The sequence below is a fragment of the Drosophila sechellia genome, chromosome 2L (assembly GCF_004382195.2).
Source record: "Drosophila sechellia strain sech25 chromosome 2L, ASM438219v1, whole genome shotgun sequence".
Lineage (NCBI taxonomy): Eukaryota > Metazoa > Arthropoda > Insecta > Diptera > Drosophilidae > Drosophila > Drosophila sechellia.
Window position 1 is genome coordinate 2,185,521 of NC_045949.1, and position 18,087 is coordinate 2,203,607.

General features: G+C 44.2%; 5 protein-coding genes across 6 annotated transcripts; 2 read left to right on the plus strand and 3 right to left on the minus strand.

Annotated features, from left to right (window-relative positions):
* Positions 1-170: 170 nt before the first annotated feature.
* Positions 171-4,979, plus strand: LOC6613059 (tudor and KH domain-containing protein homolog). Of its 2 annotated transcripts, none has more exons than XM_002037506.2 (5): positions 171-354; positions 2,661-3,038; positions 3,110-3,931; positions 3,984-4,090; positions 4,149-4,979. In XM_002037506.2, exons 2-5 carry the CDS (start codon positions 2,734-2,736, stop codon positions 4,643-4,645), a joined length of 1,731 nt encoding a protein of 576 aa, XP_002037542.2. In that variant the 5' UTR covers positions 171-354; positions 2,661-2,733; the 3' UTR covers positions 4,646-4,979. The 2 variants fall into 2 exon arrangements, with proteins under 2 accessions (XP_002037542.2, XP_032583353.1); XM_032727462.1 differs by lacking the exon at positions 171-354 and adding an exon at positions 1,491-1,708.
* Positions 4,945-5,718, minus strand: LOC6613060 (protein C10). Its single transcript, XM_002037507.2, has 2 exons — positions 5,477-5,718; positions 4,945-5,419 (listed from the first exon to the last, which is right to left on the minus strand). Exons 1-2 carry the CDS (start codon positions 5,621-5,623, stop codon positions 5,216-5,218), a joined length of 351 nt encoding a protein of 116 aa, XP_002037543.1. The 5' UTR covers positions 5,624-5,718; the 3' UTR covers positions 4,945-5,215.
* A 359-nt stretch (positions 5,719-6,077) lies between these two features.
* Positions 6,078-10,760, plus strand: LOC6613061 (Golgi phosphoprotein 3 homolog sauron). The gene is made up of 5 exons (XM_002037508.2): positions 6,078-6,837; positions 8,867-8,994; positions 9,058-9,176; positions 9,239-9,414; positions 9,478-10,760. Exons 1-5 carry the CDS (start codon positions 6,625-6,627, stop codon positions 9,724-9,726), a joined length of 885 nt encoding a protein of 294 aa, XP_002037544.1. The 5' UTR covers positions 6,078-6,624; the 3' UTR covers positions 9,727-10,760.
* Positions 10,761-11,074: 314 nt separating this feature from the next.
* On the minus strand, positions 11,075-16,592 carry LOC6613062 (protein transport protein Sec24C). The gene is made up of 7 exons (XM_002037509.2): positions 16,055-16,592; positions 14,710-15,684; positions 14,191-14,650; positions 14,017-14,132; positions 12,880-13,747; positions 12,027-12,817; positions 11,075-11,957 (listed from the first exon to the last, which is right to left on the minus strand). The coding sequence occupies exons 1-7, from the start codon at positions 16,289-16,291 to the stop codon at positions 11,817-11,819; spliced, it is 3,588 nt and encodes a 1,195-aa protein (XP_002037545.2). The 5' UTR covers positions 16,292-16,592; the 3' UTR covers positions 11,075-11,816.
* A 240-nt stretch (positions 16,593-16,832) lies between these two features.
* Positions 16,833-18,045, minus strand: LOC6613063 (endonuclease G, mitochondrial). The gene is made up of 2 exons (XM_002037510.2): positions 17,792-18,045; positions 16,833-17,729 (listed from the first exon to the last, which is right to left on the minus strand). Exons 1-2 carry the CDS (start codon positions 17,960-17,962, stop codon positions 16,887-16,889), a joined length of 1,014 nt encoding a protein of 337 aa, XP_002037546.1. The 5' UTR covers positions 17,963-18,045; the 3' UTR covers positions 16,833-16,886.
* Positions 18,046-18,087: the final 42 nt, after the last annotated feature.

Consider the following 18,087-nt stretch of genomic DNA (forward strand, 5'->3'; position numbering starts at 1 on the left):
TTGTCGGTACAGGTCCTTGGGTATCTATAGGATATCTATCCTATAGATATTTCGCCGCTTTTCTTTTGAAAGTTGAAAGCGTTAAAGTTTTGTGTTTTGCAACACTTTCAGGTAGTACTTATTAGCTTTCTTGTTGGAACTGATAACGGTCACACCGCTTCGCACGTTTTTATGCGGCGTTATTATTTTTTGTTGCTTTCTGACGTAAATGTTCAGAAAAAGTGCTTCCACTCGTAGGGCTTAAGTGAATGGTTAATAACATTAAGTGATAACGCCAGAACAAACAAATCAAGATATAGTGAATGGGCTTAAACCAAAAGACAGTGCCGATACACAAGATATAATATAAAGACGGTAAGTTGTGGGTGGGGGTACAAATTTCAATAAAACATGTGAGTGCTACTGAATTTGCAGCACAGCACTTTAAGATTAAATATTTGTACATGATAGCTTTGAAAATAGCGATATTTAGTTAGTTGACCTTTTCAACTCATTCGTGTCTACACCAGACGCTATTGTCTAATCTGAGTGCCCGAAAACGGGTTTCCATTAAGAACTCCCAAGTTTAAAGCCTGCAGCGCATACAAATCCAAAATGCAAATATGTATACTCAAGCCGCAGCTGAAAGTTTATTTATATTTTGATGCGAAGATCAAAGAAGGTCTCTCCAAATAGCTTTTGGCGGATTATTAAATACCTTTGGTGACGTCGTGTTTTCTTGTTGAACTGGCTGTATTTAGAAATCGAGACAATAAATTCGTGTGCGAAAAGATTTGAAACTTTGCCAACAAAATTCGACGCATCTCAGGCATTTTCACCGCGTGACCCCTTTGAAAATCGAAAACGCAACGTTTTTTGAATGGGTTTCGCCGGGGAAATAGAGCGTCCGAAAAACCATTACAAAATAGGGTAAACATTTCAGAAGATCCAGACTTGGAGCTTTACGCTTCAGCTTCTGGTTTCCATTCAAAAATCGGTTATAAATCAAGAAGTGGGGAACCCAAACACAACTTAAACGAAACGAACTGTTCATTATGTCACTCCACTAAATTTAGCACTACGCTCTTCTACGCTCTCCACGCTCTTTTACACTGAGAACAATATAACTGTACATGCTCTGAGTGGATTAGTATTATCAGAAAGTTGCAAAAAATCCTTGTAATATTTAATAAATTCAGAATGATGATTGTGTTGAGAATGTTGATGGAATGTTAATACTACAGTTTTTCTCGCGGTGTGTGACTCTCTATTTTTCATCAGACATATGGCCGCTGGTTGATTTACGCATTGTTTGCTTTGCATTATTTGTCTTTGTGCCAGTACCGCTGTTAATTACCAGTTCCTACAACTCACAATTCGCTATTTGCAAATCAACCGGCAAAGTAAACAACAGAGAGCGAGACGGAGAGAATTGATTGCAATCGCGAAACAGCTGACGATGCTCTCTCGCATTCGCTGGCCGTCTGATTCTAAAAGTTTTCCTCAGTTATGCCTGAAATGTAGAGGCGAATTCAAGTTCGGCCGCGAGAATTAAGCCATAAAATTAACGACTTTTCGAACGAAAAACGAGACATGAAAATGTGAAAACCAAACAGCGAATGACTCTCAAATAAAACGCTTCATTGAGCTTAAGCGCTTTTTGCTATCTAAAAAGCAACAGTCTATTAAGTTAACTTTAAACAAACATTGACAAAAATTCAGGATCAAGGTCAGTGGATAATATGTACTCCATTGTGTGTTTGTGGCTTGTTTACATATGCCCAAAAATAATTGGGACTCGTTTTATCAGTTCGAGATAAAGGCGGTTTGGCTCGGAGGAAGTGCATTCATGCTTGGAGCCCAAAGGTTAAACCGGTATGATAACGCCGATGAGCGCATAAACCCGTTTAACTTGTCCAAGAACCAGTGCAAAGCTCGGAAATATCGTGATTTATTTAGACTCAACAAGTGGAATAGTAGATACACATATGCATGCACATATGCAGTGGAAATGGGAAGAGTATTTCCATCTTTAAGTTAAAGATTGGTACTTAAAAAGATTTATTTGCATTTAAAGCAAATCTTGAATTTTCCTTCAAAACAACTTTTTGGAGTATTTGTTCGTTTTGTCTTGGAATTGTTCGATTCTTCAATCGGCACAAAAATTCGCAGTTTAATTGCGAAATCCGCCTGACAATGCATTAATCGGTGTAAGTGGCTGAATTATGTGGGCTAGTGTACCCAAATAACGTCACTTGTCTATTTATTCCGTGCACTGTCTACCCAAGCAATTTCAATTATGAAGTCACTCGCGAATTGTGTGCCAAAATTTGTTTGTTTGCGGCTAGAATTGCTTGTCTTGGGCTATTTGTCAAAACTGATATCCAGTGAGTGATAGGATTGCATAAGAAAAGGGGGAGTGTACATCAATACTGCTTACCCATAGACCTTTATTGATTCCATAAGACGACATTAATGCTCGTACCAGTCGACTTGTGGGACATCAGATGGTCTTGAACTTGTTCTATTTTTGTGTTCCCAAGCACACGCAATGATATTAACATATTAAAGATGCCTTGAAGAGGGGTCTTAATGCTTTTTATTTATTTTTAAGTTGTTTCAGTGGTATTTAGTTGCTCGTACTGATATGTAATGCAGTGACCAGAAATATTTTATTTCAGTTTTCGAAAACCTCGAAAGGCAGACTCCAAACACCCAGCTCCACCCACTTCCACCCACAAAAGCTTCGCCAGCATGTTGCGTAACACGCCTTTCGGTGCCACTCCCACCTACAAACTACTCCTGGGCTTCGGACTCTGCTCCCTTGGGGGCGCCATGCTATATGCCTACTTCAAGACTCGAAACGACGAGGAGGAAGCGGACTCAGGTGGCCAACGGCCGGCATCCGGGATTAGAGGACAGACGGAGGAACAGAAGCCCCAAAAGGAAGTGTGCCTCAAAATCGTCGTGGACAACGAGCATGTGCCCCTGATAATGGGTCGGGGTGGATCCAATATGAAGCTAATTGAAGAAAAGACCCTGGCCAAGATAAGATTACGGTAATTGGATTTGAAAATTATCGACCCATGAATTAAACCTGACTAACAAGAATCAAATTCTTCTTCTCTAGGGACAAAGACAGTGGCCACAAATTCTGCGATATTAGCGGCGTTCCCGATGCGGTTAAGGCGGCTCGAGCCCTGCTGATCAAGGAGATTGAACGTGCGCCCGTGGTGAAAGTGGAACTGCAGGTGCCCCAGAGGCTGGCCAGCAAAATTAATGGACGCGGCGGCGAGCTCCTCCAGGAGATCCGGAGCAGTTCGCTGGCCAAGCTGAATATCGATTTAAATGGGCGGAATGGGAAGGCCAGGATTACGATTATCGGCAATCAAAAGCAAGTGAACATAGCCCGAAAAATGTTGGATGATCAGATAGAGGAGGATGAGGAACTCGTGCGGTCCATGGAGGAGGTGGAACAGCGTCGCGAGCCCCGCAGATCTCCCACCAACAGCATTGCGTCCAGCATGTACTCCTCCCAGACATCCCTAAGCTCTCACACTCAGCCTAGGGACAAGCTAATGGCCTCCAAGGGCGAGGGCAAGCCAATGGAGGTTTATGTCTCCGCAGTGGCCTCGCCCACTAAATTCTGGGTGCAGCTAATCGGACCGCAGTCCAAGAAGCTGGATAGCATGGTCCAGGAGATGACCAGCTATTATAGTAGTGCTGAAAACAGGGCCAAGCACGTGCTGACTGCTCCATATGTGGGTCAGATTGTGGCAGCCGTGTTCAAGTTCGACGAGAAGTGGTATCGCGCAGAAATCGTGGACATTATGCCCAACCAGTACAATCCAAAGGAGCAGGTGATTGATCTCTACTTCGTGGACTATGGAGACAGCGAATATATTTCGCCAGCTGATATCTGCGAGCTGCGCACTGACTTCCTCACGCTCAGGTAAGATGTTCCACTGATTGGATGGACATAAATTTATATTTAACTTTTTTAGGTTCCAAGCCGTTGAATGCTTCTTGGCCAATGTAAAATCTACCATCCAGACGGAGCCAATTACGTGGCCGAAGTCCTCAATCGCCAAGTTCGAAGAGCTGACAGAGGGTATGATTTCAGCAACAGTTGATAGATATATTTTTGACTAAACACCGAACATTTTTAGTGGCACACTGGAGGAAGCTGATTGCACGGGTGGTGACTTACAAAGAGCGCCCACGGGCAACCACTGCTGTAAGTTCTGCCGCCAAGGAGGGAACTCCGCTGCCCGGAGTGGAACTATTCGATCCAGCCGACAACTCTGAACTGAATATTGCCGATCTGATGATTACCCAGGGCTTTGCCCTGCCCCTGGACGATTCGTATCCAGTGCGGTCACGCTCCTCGACGCCCTCAAGTAACAGTGACTCCACCATTGAGGAGTTGTGCGTCAGCAATCCAGTGACTCCGCTCACGCCCCACTCACCCATGTCGATGTCCATTGATGTTGAGAGCATTACGCAGGCGGAGAACGAGCACCTTGCCCAGCAGCTGCAGCATTTGCAGCACAAACTGAACGGAAACGACATAAAAACCATTAATCCGGCTAAACTTACGGCTACAGACCTCGAAAACGGGAATAACAATAATGCCAGCACCACAAATGGTGCTAGCGCGCATTAGGATTTGACATTGTTACTAGTTATCCTCGCCTAATTGTTTGTAAGATACAGGCTGGACGAGCAGCTCACTACTTGACGTGTACATAAAAGCATAGCTCTTAAGGAACTTATTGTATAGGTACGAAAGAAAACTGTTTAATTTATCGCCGTGACTGATCGACATATCCTAGATCCTAAAAGCTGACGATGGAACGGCACAGATCCTTAATTGTTTATAGCAACCTTTGCCATGTTACTTATTGTTAGCAAGAACAAGAAAAACATTTGTACATCAACAAAAAATACACAAAAGATCACAAATTTATCAAAAGAAATGCATTTTATAAGAACATCAATCTTAAGTCTATTTTGGTGGCCTGTTTCAGCTCTCTGTATTAGGGAAGTATTTCAATATTCTTTGAAAGTACGATTTTCTAGATAATTTGCTTAAACAGACGTTAAGGTATAATTGAAAATGATTATAGTTTCTTCAAATGAAAAGGAGCTACAAATATTGGAAGTCGCTTAAAGTATAATAAAAAACCCACCGGGGGGCAGAATTGCAGTCTTGTTTGGGGGATTTACCCCACGCTTAGATTAGGATATCGTTGGTGGTGTTTATAGCTATGGGGGGCAGGTATATGGCGCGGATCTGACTGCGCAGGCGTACGATTTCCATGTCGTCCCTTTCCATTTCCCTGATGAGCTGGGAGAACTGGACTAATCCCTCGCGGTTTCCAGGAAACCCATGACCCTTAATGACCTCCAGTTGGAGTTGCATCACCAATGGAAAAACCTGCAATGTATTATGTTTAAGTATTTGGTTATTTGTTTTGATTTGCTTGGTATTTACGTGCTGCATCATGAGAATCATCTCTTTTCCAGCGGAAGCCTTTGCCTCTGAGAGTTTCTTCGAGTTTTCCGGCTGATTGACACAGCGTATAATGTCCATAAGAATTTGCTTGGCAGTCTCACTGTTGAAATTGGTCAAGTAGGACATAATAAACGTTTAAACGGCAGTGTTTGTGACGAATTTAGGCAATATGCAACAAATTGTAGTAGGTTTTGTTTTGTGTTTCCGTTAGAGATGAGTCATACAGCGACTACAACTATCGGACAAACTATCGGTTCGGATTCATAACATTACCAAATCATTAGTATGGACATTTTAATAAAAAACTGTTACAATTTAATGCTCTTAACTAACGAAAAGATATAATTTATTTAATTTTGAATGTGTTCACTCCTTAATCTTTAATCGATACCTGCTTGAATATCGGCTTTCTTTTCGAGGTTTTCCTCCCAAACAACTGTAATATCATTCAAACCAAAATTTGTACGATTAAATAAATTAAGCTGAACTACAAAAAATTAAGAGTAAAAGATATATTAATTTCGTTCTAACAGCAGCTCTAGAAGCAAAACGTTATCCAACACTTAAGGTCTGGAAAATTGCCAGTGCTGGAAAAGGCGGAAAGCATGTCACGTCGGAACGTCGACAAAAGACACAAATAATAGGAAAAAGCTTATTTCGCGCAGGCACTCGCATATTCCCAGTAAATGCAAGGCCAATGCAAATGCACATTTAGTACGGGCCACAAAATTGTAAATCAAACCGTCGAGTTCCCAGCGACAAAAACACCGAGCAAAGCAGCAACAACGAAACGCAGTTTAGGGCCTGCATTTTTGCGATAGTGTGAAAAGTGCGTGTGTGCAAAAGAATACAAAATAAAGGGGGCGCAAAAGAGTCAGTGCAAACAACAACACACAAAAACACAAGACACAAGTCCACAGAGAAAAACGCAAACACCCGCACTCGCGCAAACAGACACACACACACTGTGAAACTCCAACGTCGAGTCAGCAAATTGTGCCACACACACAAAACGAGGAAAGAGGAAGAAGAGCAGCAGCAGAAAAACATAGGTGCTCCGCTCGCATCCCACATCTCCAAAACTCCATCGATCCGAACTTCCCGACTACACAACCCAACTCTCCGGAATGAATCGCTCCGACGGATTGGTGCGTCGCTCGGTGAAACCCCGCGAAAACGGCGGGGCGGAGGGCGGACTGAATGCCAACACGCCGGACGACAACCAGGATGCACTGGACAGCCTGAAGGACCAGGAGGATAACATCGACGATGGCGACTCCAAGGAAACACGACTAACGCTCATGGAGGAGGTTCTGCTGCTGGGACTCAAGGACAAGGAGGTGGGTGTGCTCCTTATCTCTTATCTGCTTGTGCGGGATGCACTAATTAATTGGTTTCTTTCGCAACCCAAGTGCTTCTTCTTCACCTGTTAACCGACGTCTCTCTCGCTGTCGCTCTCACGATTTCTCTCTTTCGCAACCTCTTGTTTGGCCCCAAGTGCATCGCAGTCCATCTTCCAGCAGGGGCGTAGTGAAAATTGGATACAGGGGGGTAACTTATCACTTCAGTTGTGGGAGATAATGTTGGGCATAACATTTTGTAAATCCCATAAGTATCACTATCCTACAGATACAAATTTTATACAATATCAGATTGTGGGGTCAGCCATGTCTTAGCCACTTCTCTTAGCTTTTCCAGTTTGTTAGGCAATGCACTATGAAATCTTTTGACCAGCCGCTGACTAATGCGCAATCAGCGAGACTGCCAACACCATTTTCTTAACAACTTTTGTTATTGCCATAAATACTAGTGTGCTCCATCTGTTAAGGTCTAATCAGCCGTTCAGTCTAATCTATAAAACCCATTACTTGCCCTTTTTATTATTTTTTTGTACTTCCTAAATAAGTGATATATAAGTGACATGGCCACAATTCGCCACAAATCTATTTTACTCCAAATAGGTTTACTTTATGTGTTACACTATCACGCAGTTGCTTCCAGTGCCAAACCAAAAATATTCTTAGAATTCTTGCCAAGGTACTTAGTTGTTGGAAAGATAGCGCTCTAATACTTCTTCGGTTGGCAGTTGTGGCTATAAATACACACATATATCTTCGAGAACTTCACTCCGCGCAGCACGGAGAACGTTTCGTCAAACGAGTTTTCCAATAAGTGGTTAATTTGCATACGTTTGTAATATTCATAAATCTGCGTATAGCGCGGGATGATGTCCGTAAATGCGAACCATCATCCATAAGTGACCCATTATGGCGAACAGGCAGATTCGCATTTCTCCATTGAATTCGGTTTTTGTATTTCACTTGGCACACAGCTTTATCGCTCAATTGCTGTTCGCTTGTACCGCATAGGAATGCACACACATGTGCCCTTGTGGCTGACACCACGTCTGTTTGTTTTCATCATTTTGCCCGCAGTGTATTTGTGTGACCACCCACACCCTCATCCCCACCACCTCCTCCCCACCCTCAAATGGGGGAAACAGTGGAACGTGTTGCCCGCTTTTGTTTTACATTCCCTTTTCCGAGCGCTCTTATCGCGAAGATTTCCTCCATTTGGTTAATTGTTTGAGGAAGTACATACTACCAAGTGCTGCTCTCCTCTGCCTGGCTCTCATCCGCTTTGGGCTTTCCTTATCAGACGTACGTCACTCATTTTCGAAATTATACAAAGTACTTGGCTTCTACCCATACCATCCATTAGGAACATTTCAATATCTCCAACTGCCGAACTGATAAGCGACGTGTTCTTTTATTGGACCTGCAAATGATTCACTATTGTACCTTTCGTTCGGAATGATTCCTTATCAATCATCTGAGCGATTGTTATATAAATTATTTTAAAATCGTGAAACGGCATTGAGACGTGGTTGAGGTATTTATCTGTACCTTCTAATTGTCATAGCTTTTCAAGCGTTAATAACAAGAGTAATTTTTGTAATTGATTTTTAGTTTCGTTATGTTTGTAGTTATAATATAACTCTTTTTCTTCGTTTACTCATTTATACTAGATAAGCATTATGTTTTTTACACTGACATTTCATACACTTTTGTGGGCAAGGCCTAAGCAAACTCAAGTGTTTAATGTTTTAACAACTGAATAGTTGCTTTACGACCCCGGCAACAGGGTAATTATTCATTTCTTTTACGCCCAACCCAAGTGAAAAGGCCAAACCATAGACTTGCTCAAATATATTTCAAAACCTTGAAACATGAGACAGTAACCATTTGTTAATGAAGTTCTTACTTACATTTATGTTAGATAGCCATCACTTAAACTTAACGCATTATTTTTAGATGCCCATAAAGACCCAAATAGCTTGAATCTAATGGCATTTTTAATTACTTTCAGGGCTACACATCTTTCTGGAACGACTGCATATCAAGCGGCTTGCGCGGATGCATTCTCATAGAACTTGGACTGCGAGGTCGCGTGATGATCGAGAAATCTGGAATGCGGCGACGTGGTCTATGTACAAGGTATGTAGAGAAATATGGTTTCGACATCCTTTCAGAAGCAGGCTAACTTTAATTCGCCAACAGGAAATTGATACTGAAATCGGATCAGCAGACGGGAGACGTTCTACTCGATGAGGCACTTAAACACATAAAGGAAACAGATCCCCCGGAGACGGTGCAGAGCTGGATTGAATATCTTAGTGGTGTGTATTTAGGCGCCTGCCATTTAGCCAAGGATGTTTTGTATAACCTATTGTTGTGGCAGGTGAAACCTGGAATCCGTTGAAATTGCGCTACCAACTGAAAAATGTACGCGAACGTCTGGCCAAAAATCTGGTGGAGAAGGGCGTGCTCACAACGGAAAAGCAAAATTTTCTACTGTTCGATATGACGACACATCCGCTGAGCGACAATGTTGTCAAGTGTCGCCTGGTGAAGAAGGTGCGTAACTAGATTTGGATTTATTCAAGAATAAAAAACTGAAACCGAAATGTATGACTTCAGATCCAAGATTCTGTGCTCTCCAAGTGGGTCAACGATCCACAGCGCATGGACAAGCGGATGCTGGCGCTTATCTTCCTGGCGCACGCCAGCGATGTGATCGAGAACGCCTTCGCGCCGCTGAATGATGACGACTACGAGGTGGCCATGAAGCGGGTGCGGGAGCTGCTGGATCTCGACTTCGAAACCGAGTCGGCCAAGCCGAATGCGAACGAAATTCTGTGGGCGGTGTTCATGGCCTTCACGAAATAGACGATCCTCTGATCCTCTACGCTCCTCTCAATAGCACACACACACACCCCCACACAGAAATACAGACCCACATCTGGAATACATTTTGCTGCTTTTGTTTTAGAAACTTTGCTGTGAGTGGAACCGAATCGGGCGATAGGATTTTCTTAAATGGCAATCACCCCAAATATCTGTTTCAGTAATATATATTTTTTAAGCGAGACTATAAAGCAGCCATAATTCCTATTTAAATATACATATGTTTATCAACACTTCAATAATACCAATCAAACGCTCCATTGTCCTTTGATTTTTTTCCTGTTCTGTTGGGCAGTCTACCTACATGCCAATGTTTTGCAATCATAATCAGTAAGTTGTGTTCCACGACACATAGAGTTTAGTTAATGATTTCTCTGGCAATGCAAATCAAAATGTATGATGGAAAATTTGAAGCTGCAGCATTGTTTTTGTAATTATATATCTAGCACTAATTGTAAGCGCCAACAAGAAAACTCTGATAAAGTCTGGGCAAGCTGCGTGCGATTGTCTATTGTCAAATATCCTCTATATATTTTATCAAAACTTTTCAATTCTTTGTTTGAATGTCAAGTATTTTCGAGCCCTTTCCATTTATTCGATTGCGCGAAAAGAAAATCAGTTCAAAACGTTTCTCGAGCTCCGCAATTTTACCTTAGTACGTTCGACCTTAAGTATGCACCCACCCACATGAACAGACAGACAATTTGACACGGAGCGACATTCAATATAGGCAATGTTTTAATTTAAATTGTTATTGAATTTCGGGAACATTGAAGTTGAAAAAACTTTTCTAACTGCTAAAAGAAAAATAAAGACCGACAAGAAGTGGACAACAAGAAATTAAAAATTATGTAAATGTAAACTGTGCACGTCAAATAATAATAATTCTTAGATATTTAAAGGCCTAATGAAATACAAATATAAAATATATAACTGACGCAAAATTGAAAGTTTATTGCAATTTCGGTTGTACCCCTCCATAAATCAGAGGAAAAATATAAAACATTCAATGAAAATTGGTGATGAGTTTTAATAAAAGGGGGAAAGCAAAAAAAGGTGGCAATCATCGGAGGAAAAAAAAGGAATAGAATACCTATAAGAACAGAATATAATTATTTGTAATCTCAATAACATAAGTTACTTAGTATGTACCATCCTAAGATGGTAGCAGAAATCTGAAGATCAAGAACAATCCAACTAACTCTTCGATATCCTGACCCTTGAACATCACAAGGACCTGAATTCTGAGACTTCATTAACCGATAAAGAAAGAATTCGTTAAAAAGGTAATACCCATCAATCCGATTTACCAATCTTACCAATCAATTGATTCGCTTTTTAATAAAGTTTTTATTCCGTTTTTCATTCTCAATAAATGTGTTTTTGTTTTGCAGTGTTTGCATTTCTTTCGATAGTTGAAGGGGCAATATACCATATAAGTCGAGTAATTCTCACACGAAACATTTAGGTTATAATATAATAATCTTTCAATGACATAAAGTATGATAAAAAGCAGGGCGCAGCGCACAAATTATTGCAAAAATACATTAGGCCAAAAAAGAAGTGGACAAAGTAGTGCTCTTATACTATCCGTTATATCAACTAGCAGTTTTCAACTGTGGAAAATTTGCAAGTAATTTGTAATTACAATTAAACATATTCATGGAATTTTATAAGAGAATAATTTTCTTCTAATTTTGCTGATAAGCAGTTGCCTCGTTTAACAAATGTTTCGTTTCTAGCGCAGCCGATCAAAAAATACATACAAATATATATATATATAATGTAAAACAAAGCAAAATGTGAAAACTTTAATAAAATTAATGGAAGAATTGATACGCTCGAAATGATAGCCGTTAATTAATATATATGTATATGTATTTTGATGTAAATATAATTGAAGTTGCAACAGCTCTCAGCGCCAGTTTCTGCTTCTGATCCTAAACCCTTTGCATTTCTTATTTTCCGAGACGACTGCGCATGGACGACAGGCGACGCATCCGAGCCCTGTTTTGGGAATAGCTGTCCGCCCATCGCTGCTCGGGCTTGTATGTGCCGGAGTAGCCGGCGTGCTAACTCAGCAGATCCTTGATCTCCTTGTGCATGTGACACAGGAAATCCACGTAGCTGGCGGAACCGTCTGTACCGCGGTCCTCCACGAGGAAGTGTCGGAACACGCTCTCCAGTTTGTCGTTCTGCCGCAACCAGGTTATCTGAAGAAAAGATTAGGTTCATTAAACATTAGCATGAAGGTAATAAATTGGATCACTGCGAATACGCACCCTCATGTATCGCGATCGCTCCTTCATGATCTGATCTAGGATGCCGTGTATGCGCTTGGCCAGCGGCGTTTCAGGAACAATGCTGAAACGCTCCAAAGCAATTTGCTGCAAACCCTGAACGCCGAAGACGGACTGCACAAAATCAGGCGACAATGCCTGGCCCAGCCAGACGAAGAGGTGGACTCCATTCTCCAGGATGTAGGCGCCATCCTCTTGCGTCTTTTCGTGCGTGCAGCGAACGGGAGTCGGCAGATCTGTCTCCTCGGGCACAACGTTGTGGATGGGAATGAAACGGGGATACAGGTAGCTGACGGATTGGTTTAAGTCCATGGACAGAATAAACTGAATAACATAAGATCGATCATCTAGCGTCATGTCCGAACCGCCGGAAATAGCATCGTTTTTGAGCAAACACGAGGCATACAGGGGCAGCAGCTTCAGGCACTCGGGAAGAATCAACTGGCCGGCGGAGGTGGGCGAGGTGCAGTGCTTGCGATAGCAGGCCAGGATCTGCGCCGATCGATGGATTAGGTTGTCTTTCACCTGCTTGGGTGAGTGCTCCATCAGCTTGAAGCAGGCCTGCTTGGCGAAGAACAGCATCATCGCGTCCAGGTCGCAGCTCTTAAAGACGTCCGCAATCGTCGTTGTAACGCGCAGAGCCAGGTTAAGGACTCGCAGACGCCTTTGGCCGCTGCACGAGGTGTACAACAGTGCGACTTGAAGGTACACGTTCTCTTCTGGCGCCAGCTTGTCGTCATGCTTGATCTCAATGCTTATCGACTTGGTGGCATCTGAAAATCGAAAGGTATATTAATAACTTATATAAAACCAAAATGGAGCCATGATTACATACCAATACTGGCCAGCTCAACATCAGTTGTATTGGACATGAAGAAGTGACCATAAAACTCCGTGGGTCGGATGCCCGCCGATGTGCGCACCCTCATCACCGCGTCGAAAGCGATCGGTCGCGATACATTCTTGATGATATCCTGTATTAGTCTCTTGCCATCCACGTCCGCCTGGAAGTAGGTGTACTTGAACACCTCGCCACCAGTCAGCCGAGAAACCTGCCCAATCGTGGCCAAGTCGATGTAGGCGTTGTTAAACACGAATAAGTCCACGGAGCAACCCTGCTGGACGCACTCCTGGCCCAGTGTGTTATATGCAGTGGTTTGTGGGGTGAGTACGGTTTTCTCCTTATCAGTTCCCAGAAGCTTCCGGTCATCGCGATTCTTTAGCTTGCCAGGCGCCTCCGCGATGGGTAGCGTTGAGTTAAACACCAGCAGTTTTCCAGCTGCATTCGAGGCCTTCAGTGCCTCCAAACCCGCTTGAATGGCAGGGTACAAAATCGTTTCGGTTTCCTTGGTGTCGGCAAACATACGAGGGATCTCCTCCATCAGAGCATCGATTACAGCAGCCGACTCTTCTGGGTGGCACAGGAATCCATCCAGCAGCGGCATGAACATCTCCTGGACATCGCCCACAACCATCATTTGCGGCTGGGCCAGACTGCTCTTGATATTGTAGAAATGCACGGTGCTGTTGTACGTGATGAAGCCCACCCGCACCTTGGATTTGTCTTGACCCTGATCGACAGGCAAATGCTTGAGTATGTTCTTGATCTGGGAACAGAGCAGATGAACCAGTCCCGACTTCACGGTGTTGTAGGAGACGTCGATGATGAAGATAAAGGCGGGAACCTCCGGGGGAGTATTGTTCTGCGGCAAAAGGAAATGGTTTGCGATAATTAAAAATCAGTTTACAGTGTGTATCTAATCTAAGCATGATTATCATTAAAAACAACCGAGACAATTATTCATTCTGTGGAAATACATTAAGTATTAACAAGCATGCCACATGTTCAACATATTTATTGAAATATGTTCAGAAAGACTGTTCCATTTTCAAAAAAATCTATTTTTAAAAGCACCACATTTTGGTGTCTAGCATTATTATTAGTAGTTTTTCGAATATATGTATAACTTACCCGACAGTAATCCTTGGTTGCCAGGAACTCGTAAGTTCCCAGCAGTAATTCAGGTCTTTCATGCTTGTCCACACGCTGACCAGTGTGGTCCAGATGCTGATAGTAGCCCTGATGAACTGCAAGATAGTTAAACATTAAATTAAGGCATCATTCATTGCGTGCAAGATCCCATACCTTCCGAAGTTACTTTGCACATCAGGCACTGGAATCGGCGGCCGGCATCCACGAACTGCATGTTCGGCGACATGTACGCCTTACACCTGTTGCAACGAATTGGTCCCATTTCGCCGAAGTTCACTATCGGTGGCTCCATTTCCCCCTCGCCAACTTTGGCCAGCGGCGAGATATTCAGTGTCAGGGGTAGAGCTGTGGTCTTCAAAAGATCACCCGTGTTGGGGATGCAATAGAGCGAGGAGCGCAGGAAGCGGGGTGAAGAGTTGCCTTGGTCGTGAACCACGAATTTGGTGGTCACCAATGGAGGCAACAATCCTGGCTGGTTGGTCACAAACGGTCCGCCAGACAATCGCTGGTTCTCAATCATCACCTGGATTGGATTGGGCATTTGATCGGGATCCAGGCGTCGTGCCTGAGGAGCCTGTTGATACATATTTCCTGCTCCTGGCATGGGAGGTTGCTAAAATAGTTTTAAAGTAATTAGTTGAAACCTTGTTACAAATAACAATAATGACTTACATTAAAGCCAGGACGTCCTGGCTGACTTGAAAAACCGGCACCTGGCTGAGGTGGATATCCTGGTCCACCTGGTTGCTGTCCCGGTTGTGGGGGATATCCAGGCATCGGCTGCTGACCGGGTTGTGGCGGATAGCCCGGCTGCTGGCCCGGATAACCAGGTTGTGGAGCTCCGAATTGCGGCGGAGCAGCTGCCTGATGACCTGGAAGTGGTGGAGGTGCTCCAGGGAAGCCTCCGGGAGCCTGACCTGGAAAGCCACCTGGATATCCGCCTTGTTGGGGAGCTCCGTAAGGCGCTCCTGGTTGCGGAGGCAACCCGGGATGTGATAGGGGTGGCAGTCCAGGCTGCTGTGGCGGAAATCCCGCCTGCTGCTGTGGTATCCCTAACTGCTGCAGTGGCGGGATTCCCTGCTGCTGCTGCTGAGGTGGCAATCCGGGTTGCGTGTAAGTCGGAGGAGTGGCTCCAGGAGGTAGCTGGGGTTGACCCGGTCGTGAGCTCGGTACTCCATACGGACTTGGGGCAGGCTGAGATGTGGGAATCTGACCGGAAAAGGGTGGCTGTCCGGGAAGTGGCGGTTGTCCGGGTAGAGGCGGCTGAGAAGTAGATCCAGCTGCTGGAATCGGAGGCTGAACAGGTGCTGCTCCCGGCGTTGCCGCTTTCGGAGGCGGCATGTGCGGCAATCCCGCCAGAGTGGCGCTGTTCAAGCTCATCTGATTAATCCCACTGGCCACGCTTTGTGGAGTGCTGCTGGGCGGTAGGGCTCCGTTGACATAACTTCCAGCTTGCGTCGGTGGTGGAGCACCGAATGCAGCATTGTTGTTGTTGGTCGGAGGGGGTGCCGCATTAGAGTTGAACTGATTGAAACCGGTTGGCGGTGGTGCCGCAGCAGCGGGAGCTCCTTGGGGGAGTGGTGGCTTCAGGGGATTGGCCCCACCGACACCGCCACCCACACTCAAACCTCCCATCGACGTGGCCAACTGCAAAAGAGAATGTTTTTTTTTATTAATTTCACTTAATTTTTCTTATCTACAAGCTCAGCTTCACTCTTCTATTATGAAATCACGGATGACCTCTTTTACTGAATGAAGTGCTCGTAGCTGCTTATCAGCCGAAATTTCTAAACTTAACAATACGCACAGGAGTACCTAAACCGAGGTGGCCAATTGGTTCAAAAGAGTAACGTAATTCTGCAATTCATTTCAGATTCTAACCCTATTCTTATTATCAACTAGCCCAATAGTCTATTGCCAGAATGAAGCCGGAGGGAATACACATATATTTGACGTGTGCAGCGGGATTGTCTTCCAATTCTTGTTAAAGCTGCCATGGTTAAAGCTATCTATTCACCTGCTGCTGGTAGTTGCCATTGAGGTAAGGCTGGGATGCCGCCGACGTTGGTGGTGGTGCTCCGTACTGTGGTTGTTTTTGCTGCTGCTGCTGCGGAGGCAGTTGTTGCTGCGGCGGCTGCTGCTGCGGTAGTTGTTGTTGCTGCGGTGGCCAACCTCCGGAATTTGGAGGAGGAGCACCAAACTGGGGTTGCTGCTGGAACTGCGTGGGCGGTGGCCCGTACATATTCGGATTCATTTCTGGCCCGGATTAATCACCTTGGTTTTAGCGGAGAGGGTCGACGCTAAGCCAACAAACAACTTTCACGGAAAACGAAGAGAAAACACACACGGATTGGCTCAAAGTTCGCCACGGCGATTTGGCAATTTCGGGGGCTGCTCGGCCGGATTCCTGACCACTGACTCCTCGATTTTGGCCACTCAGTGTTGGCCTCAACTCTCGACGGCCGCGGCGGACGATCGCTGGTTAAAAAACAAGAATAATTTCGAGCTAAACGAACTTCCACGTCAGTTCCCTAATTCGATCTTTTTTGCTCTTTTTGCCTTGCCACGTAAGCTATCGGTAATCGGCAGTGGAAAATCGAATGTCAATCGATTATTATCTTTTGCTTGTCATCGCCGTTTCGATACTTATGTTGAATTTAACAGCCCTGCTGTTAGCGAACAGCTGCGAGTTATGTTATGTGTGAGGTGGTGCAATAGAATACAGTGACGTCACTAAATACGTTCGGTTAAAATAAATAAGTGAATAAGATATAATCAAAGTTAAAACTACTATGTATATTTTTACAATTTTATTAAAATATCCCTAATTACAACTTACATTCAGTGTTTTATATTAGATTTAATTTCTGGTCGGGAGGAAATGTTACCAAAGGCTCCGAAATTTCCTCCAACCTGCCGGCCCAGGCCCTGGTGTCCACCGTAATGGAGTCCTTCCCGAAGTGGACTACGGGTTGCATGATCTTGTTAAATCGCAGTCCTGTGTAACGCTCTATTTCGCCTACTTTGACGCGGTGGTCATTCAACTTGCCGCCAACCCTTCGGCTGTTTTCGATGATAAATGCTTCCATGAAGGGTTCGGATCCCGGAACTCCACTCTCCACGATCAATACCTTAAAAAAATGGGATGGCACTGGAATCGGAATCCAGTCAAACACCTCATACTTCATGGTCCATTTGCCAATCTCGTAACAGGTTGGCGTGTAAATCGGTCCAGTGTAGGCGTACACTGAGCCAAACTCCTTGGCCTTGCTGGACACGTAGTTCTCCAGATCGTTCCAGATTCTCCTCTTGAACGCCTTGCAGATGCTCATCGAACCGGAGCTCAGCACATACACATCATTGTAGCGGAGATTCATGGTGCTATAGCCAGCTTCATCCGACGATATCCTTTGATAATCCCCACGGAAATGCTCACAAATCCATCTGGCGCTGTTCGTGTGCAGGTCCTGCGAAACCACGTAGTCCTTATGGACGTACAAGTTCTCTGTGCTGGGCAGTCCGTACTTGACTAGGTCCAGCAGATCAGCTGTGTTTGCCGAATCCGTTTTCCGCGTCACCACAGCACTAACGAAATCGAGGATCGGTGATAATACCAGCTCCCTGATTTTGTCGGCCAATGAAGTAGGACGATTCCACAAACGGGCCTCATGGTCCGTCCCAAAGGTGGATAACTTGTGGGAAAGTATTAGAAATGAAATCATACAAACATTTCGAAGTTTTCCATATCGCTCACCATGGGATATAACTTGTGACGGTGATGGTAGACATAGGGATCCCTTCGAATCTGCTGGAGCAGCTGCCTCATGGACGCCTCTTGTTGGACAAAGGCTCCACACACAAAACCGGTTACTCCTGCAAGGGCACATAAAGCCCACTGATGAACACTTGATTCGTGAAAGGACATAAGTGGGCCTTACAATAATTTCGTATAGTGTTTCTTTGATGAAGTGTGTAATGTAACAATTTGTCGACATGTCAGTCGATAGAAGAAAGCCTGCTTGCACTTAAGTTAAATATATATTTAACAAT

Bases quoted from the DNA above. Each gene is read 5' to 3' on its own strand.
- LOC6613059 (XM_002037506.2), top strand. From the start codon at position 2,734: ATGTTGCGTAACACGCCTTTCGGTGCCACTCCCACCTACAAACTACTC. The intron at 3,039-3,109 runs GTAATTGGATTT...CTTCTTCTCTAG, and splicing joins CTGGCCAAGATAAGATTACG to GGACAAAGACAGTGGCCACA. The intron at 3,932-3,983 runs GTAAGATGTTCC...TAACTTTTTTAG, and splicing joins ACTGACTTCCTCACGCTCAG to GTTCCAAGCCGTTGAATGCT.
- LOC6613060 (XM_002037507.2), bottom strand. From the start codon at position 5,623: ATGTCCTACTTGACCAATTTCAACAGTGAGACTGCCAAGCAAATTCTT. The intron at 5,420-5,476 runs GTAAATACCAAG...AATACATTGCAG, and splicing joins TGATTCTCATGATGCAGCAC to GTTTTTCCATTGGTGATGCA.
- LOC6613061 (XM_002037508.2), top strand. From the start codon at position 6,625: ATGAATCGCTCCGACGGATTGGTGCGTCGCTCGGTGAAACCCCGCGAA. The intron at 6,838-8,866 runs GTGGGTGTGCTC...AATTACTTTCAG, and splicing joins TGGGACTCAAGGACAAGGAG to GGCTACACATCTTTCTGGAA. The intron at 9,177-9,238 runs GTGTGTATTTAG...TTGTTGTGGCAG, and splicing joins CTGGATTGAATATCTTAGTG to GTGAAACCTGGAATCCGTTG.
- LOC6613062 (XM_002037509.2), bottom strand. From the start codon at position 16,291: ATGAATCCGAATATGTACGGGCCACCGCCCACGCAGTTCCAGCAGCAA. The intron at 14,133-14,190 runs GTATGGGATCTT...ACTATCTTGCAG, and splicing joins GTGCAAAGTAACTTCGGAAG to TTCATCAGGGCTACTATCAG. The intron at 11,958-12,026 runs GTGCGTATTCGC...TCTTTTCTTCAG, and splicing joins AGCGATCGCGATACATGAGG to ATAACCTGGTTGCGGCAGAA.
- LOC6613063 (XM_002037510.2), bottom strand. From the start codon at position 17,962: ATGTCCTTTCACGAATCAAGTGTTCATCAGTGGGCTTTATGTGCCCTT. The intron at 17,730-17,791 runs GTGAGCGATATG...CTTTCCCACAAG, and splicing joins GTCACAAGTTATATCCCATG to TTATCCACCTTTGGGACGGA.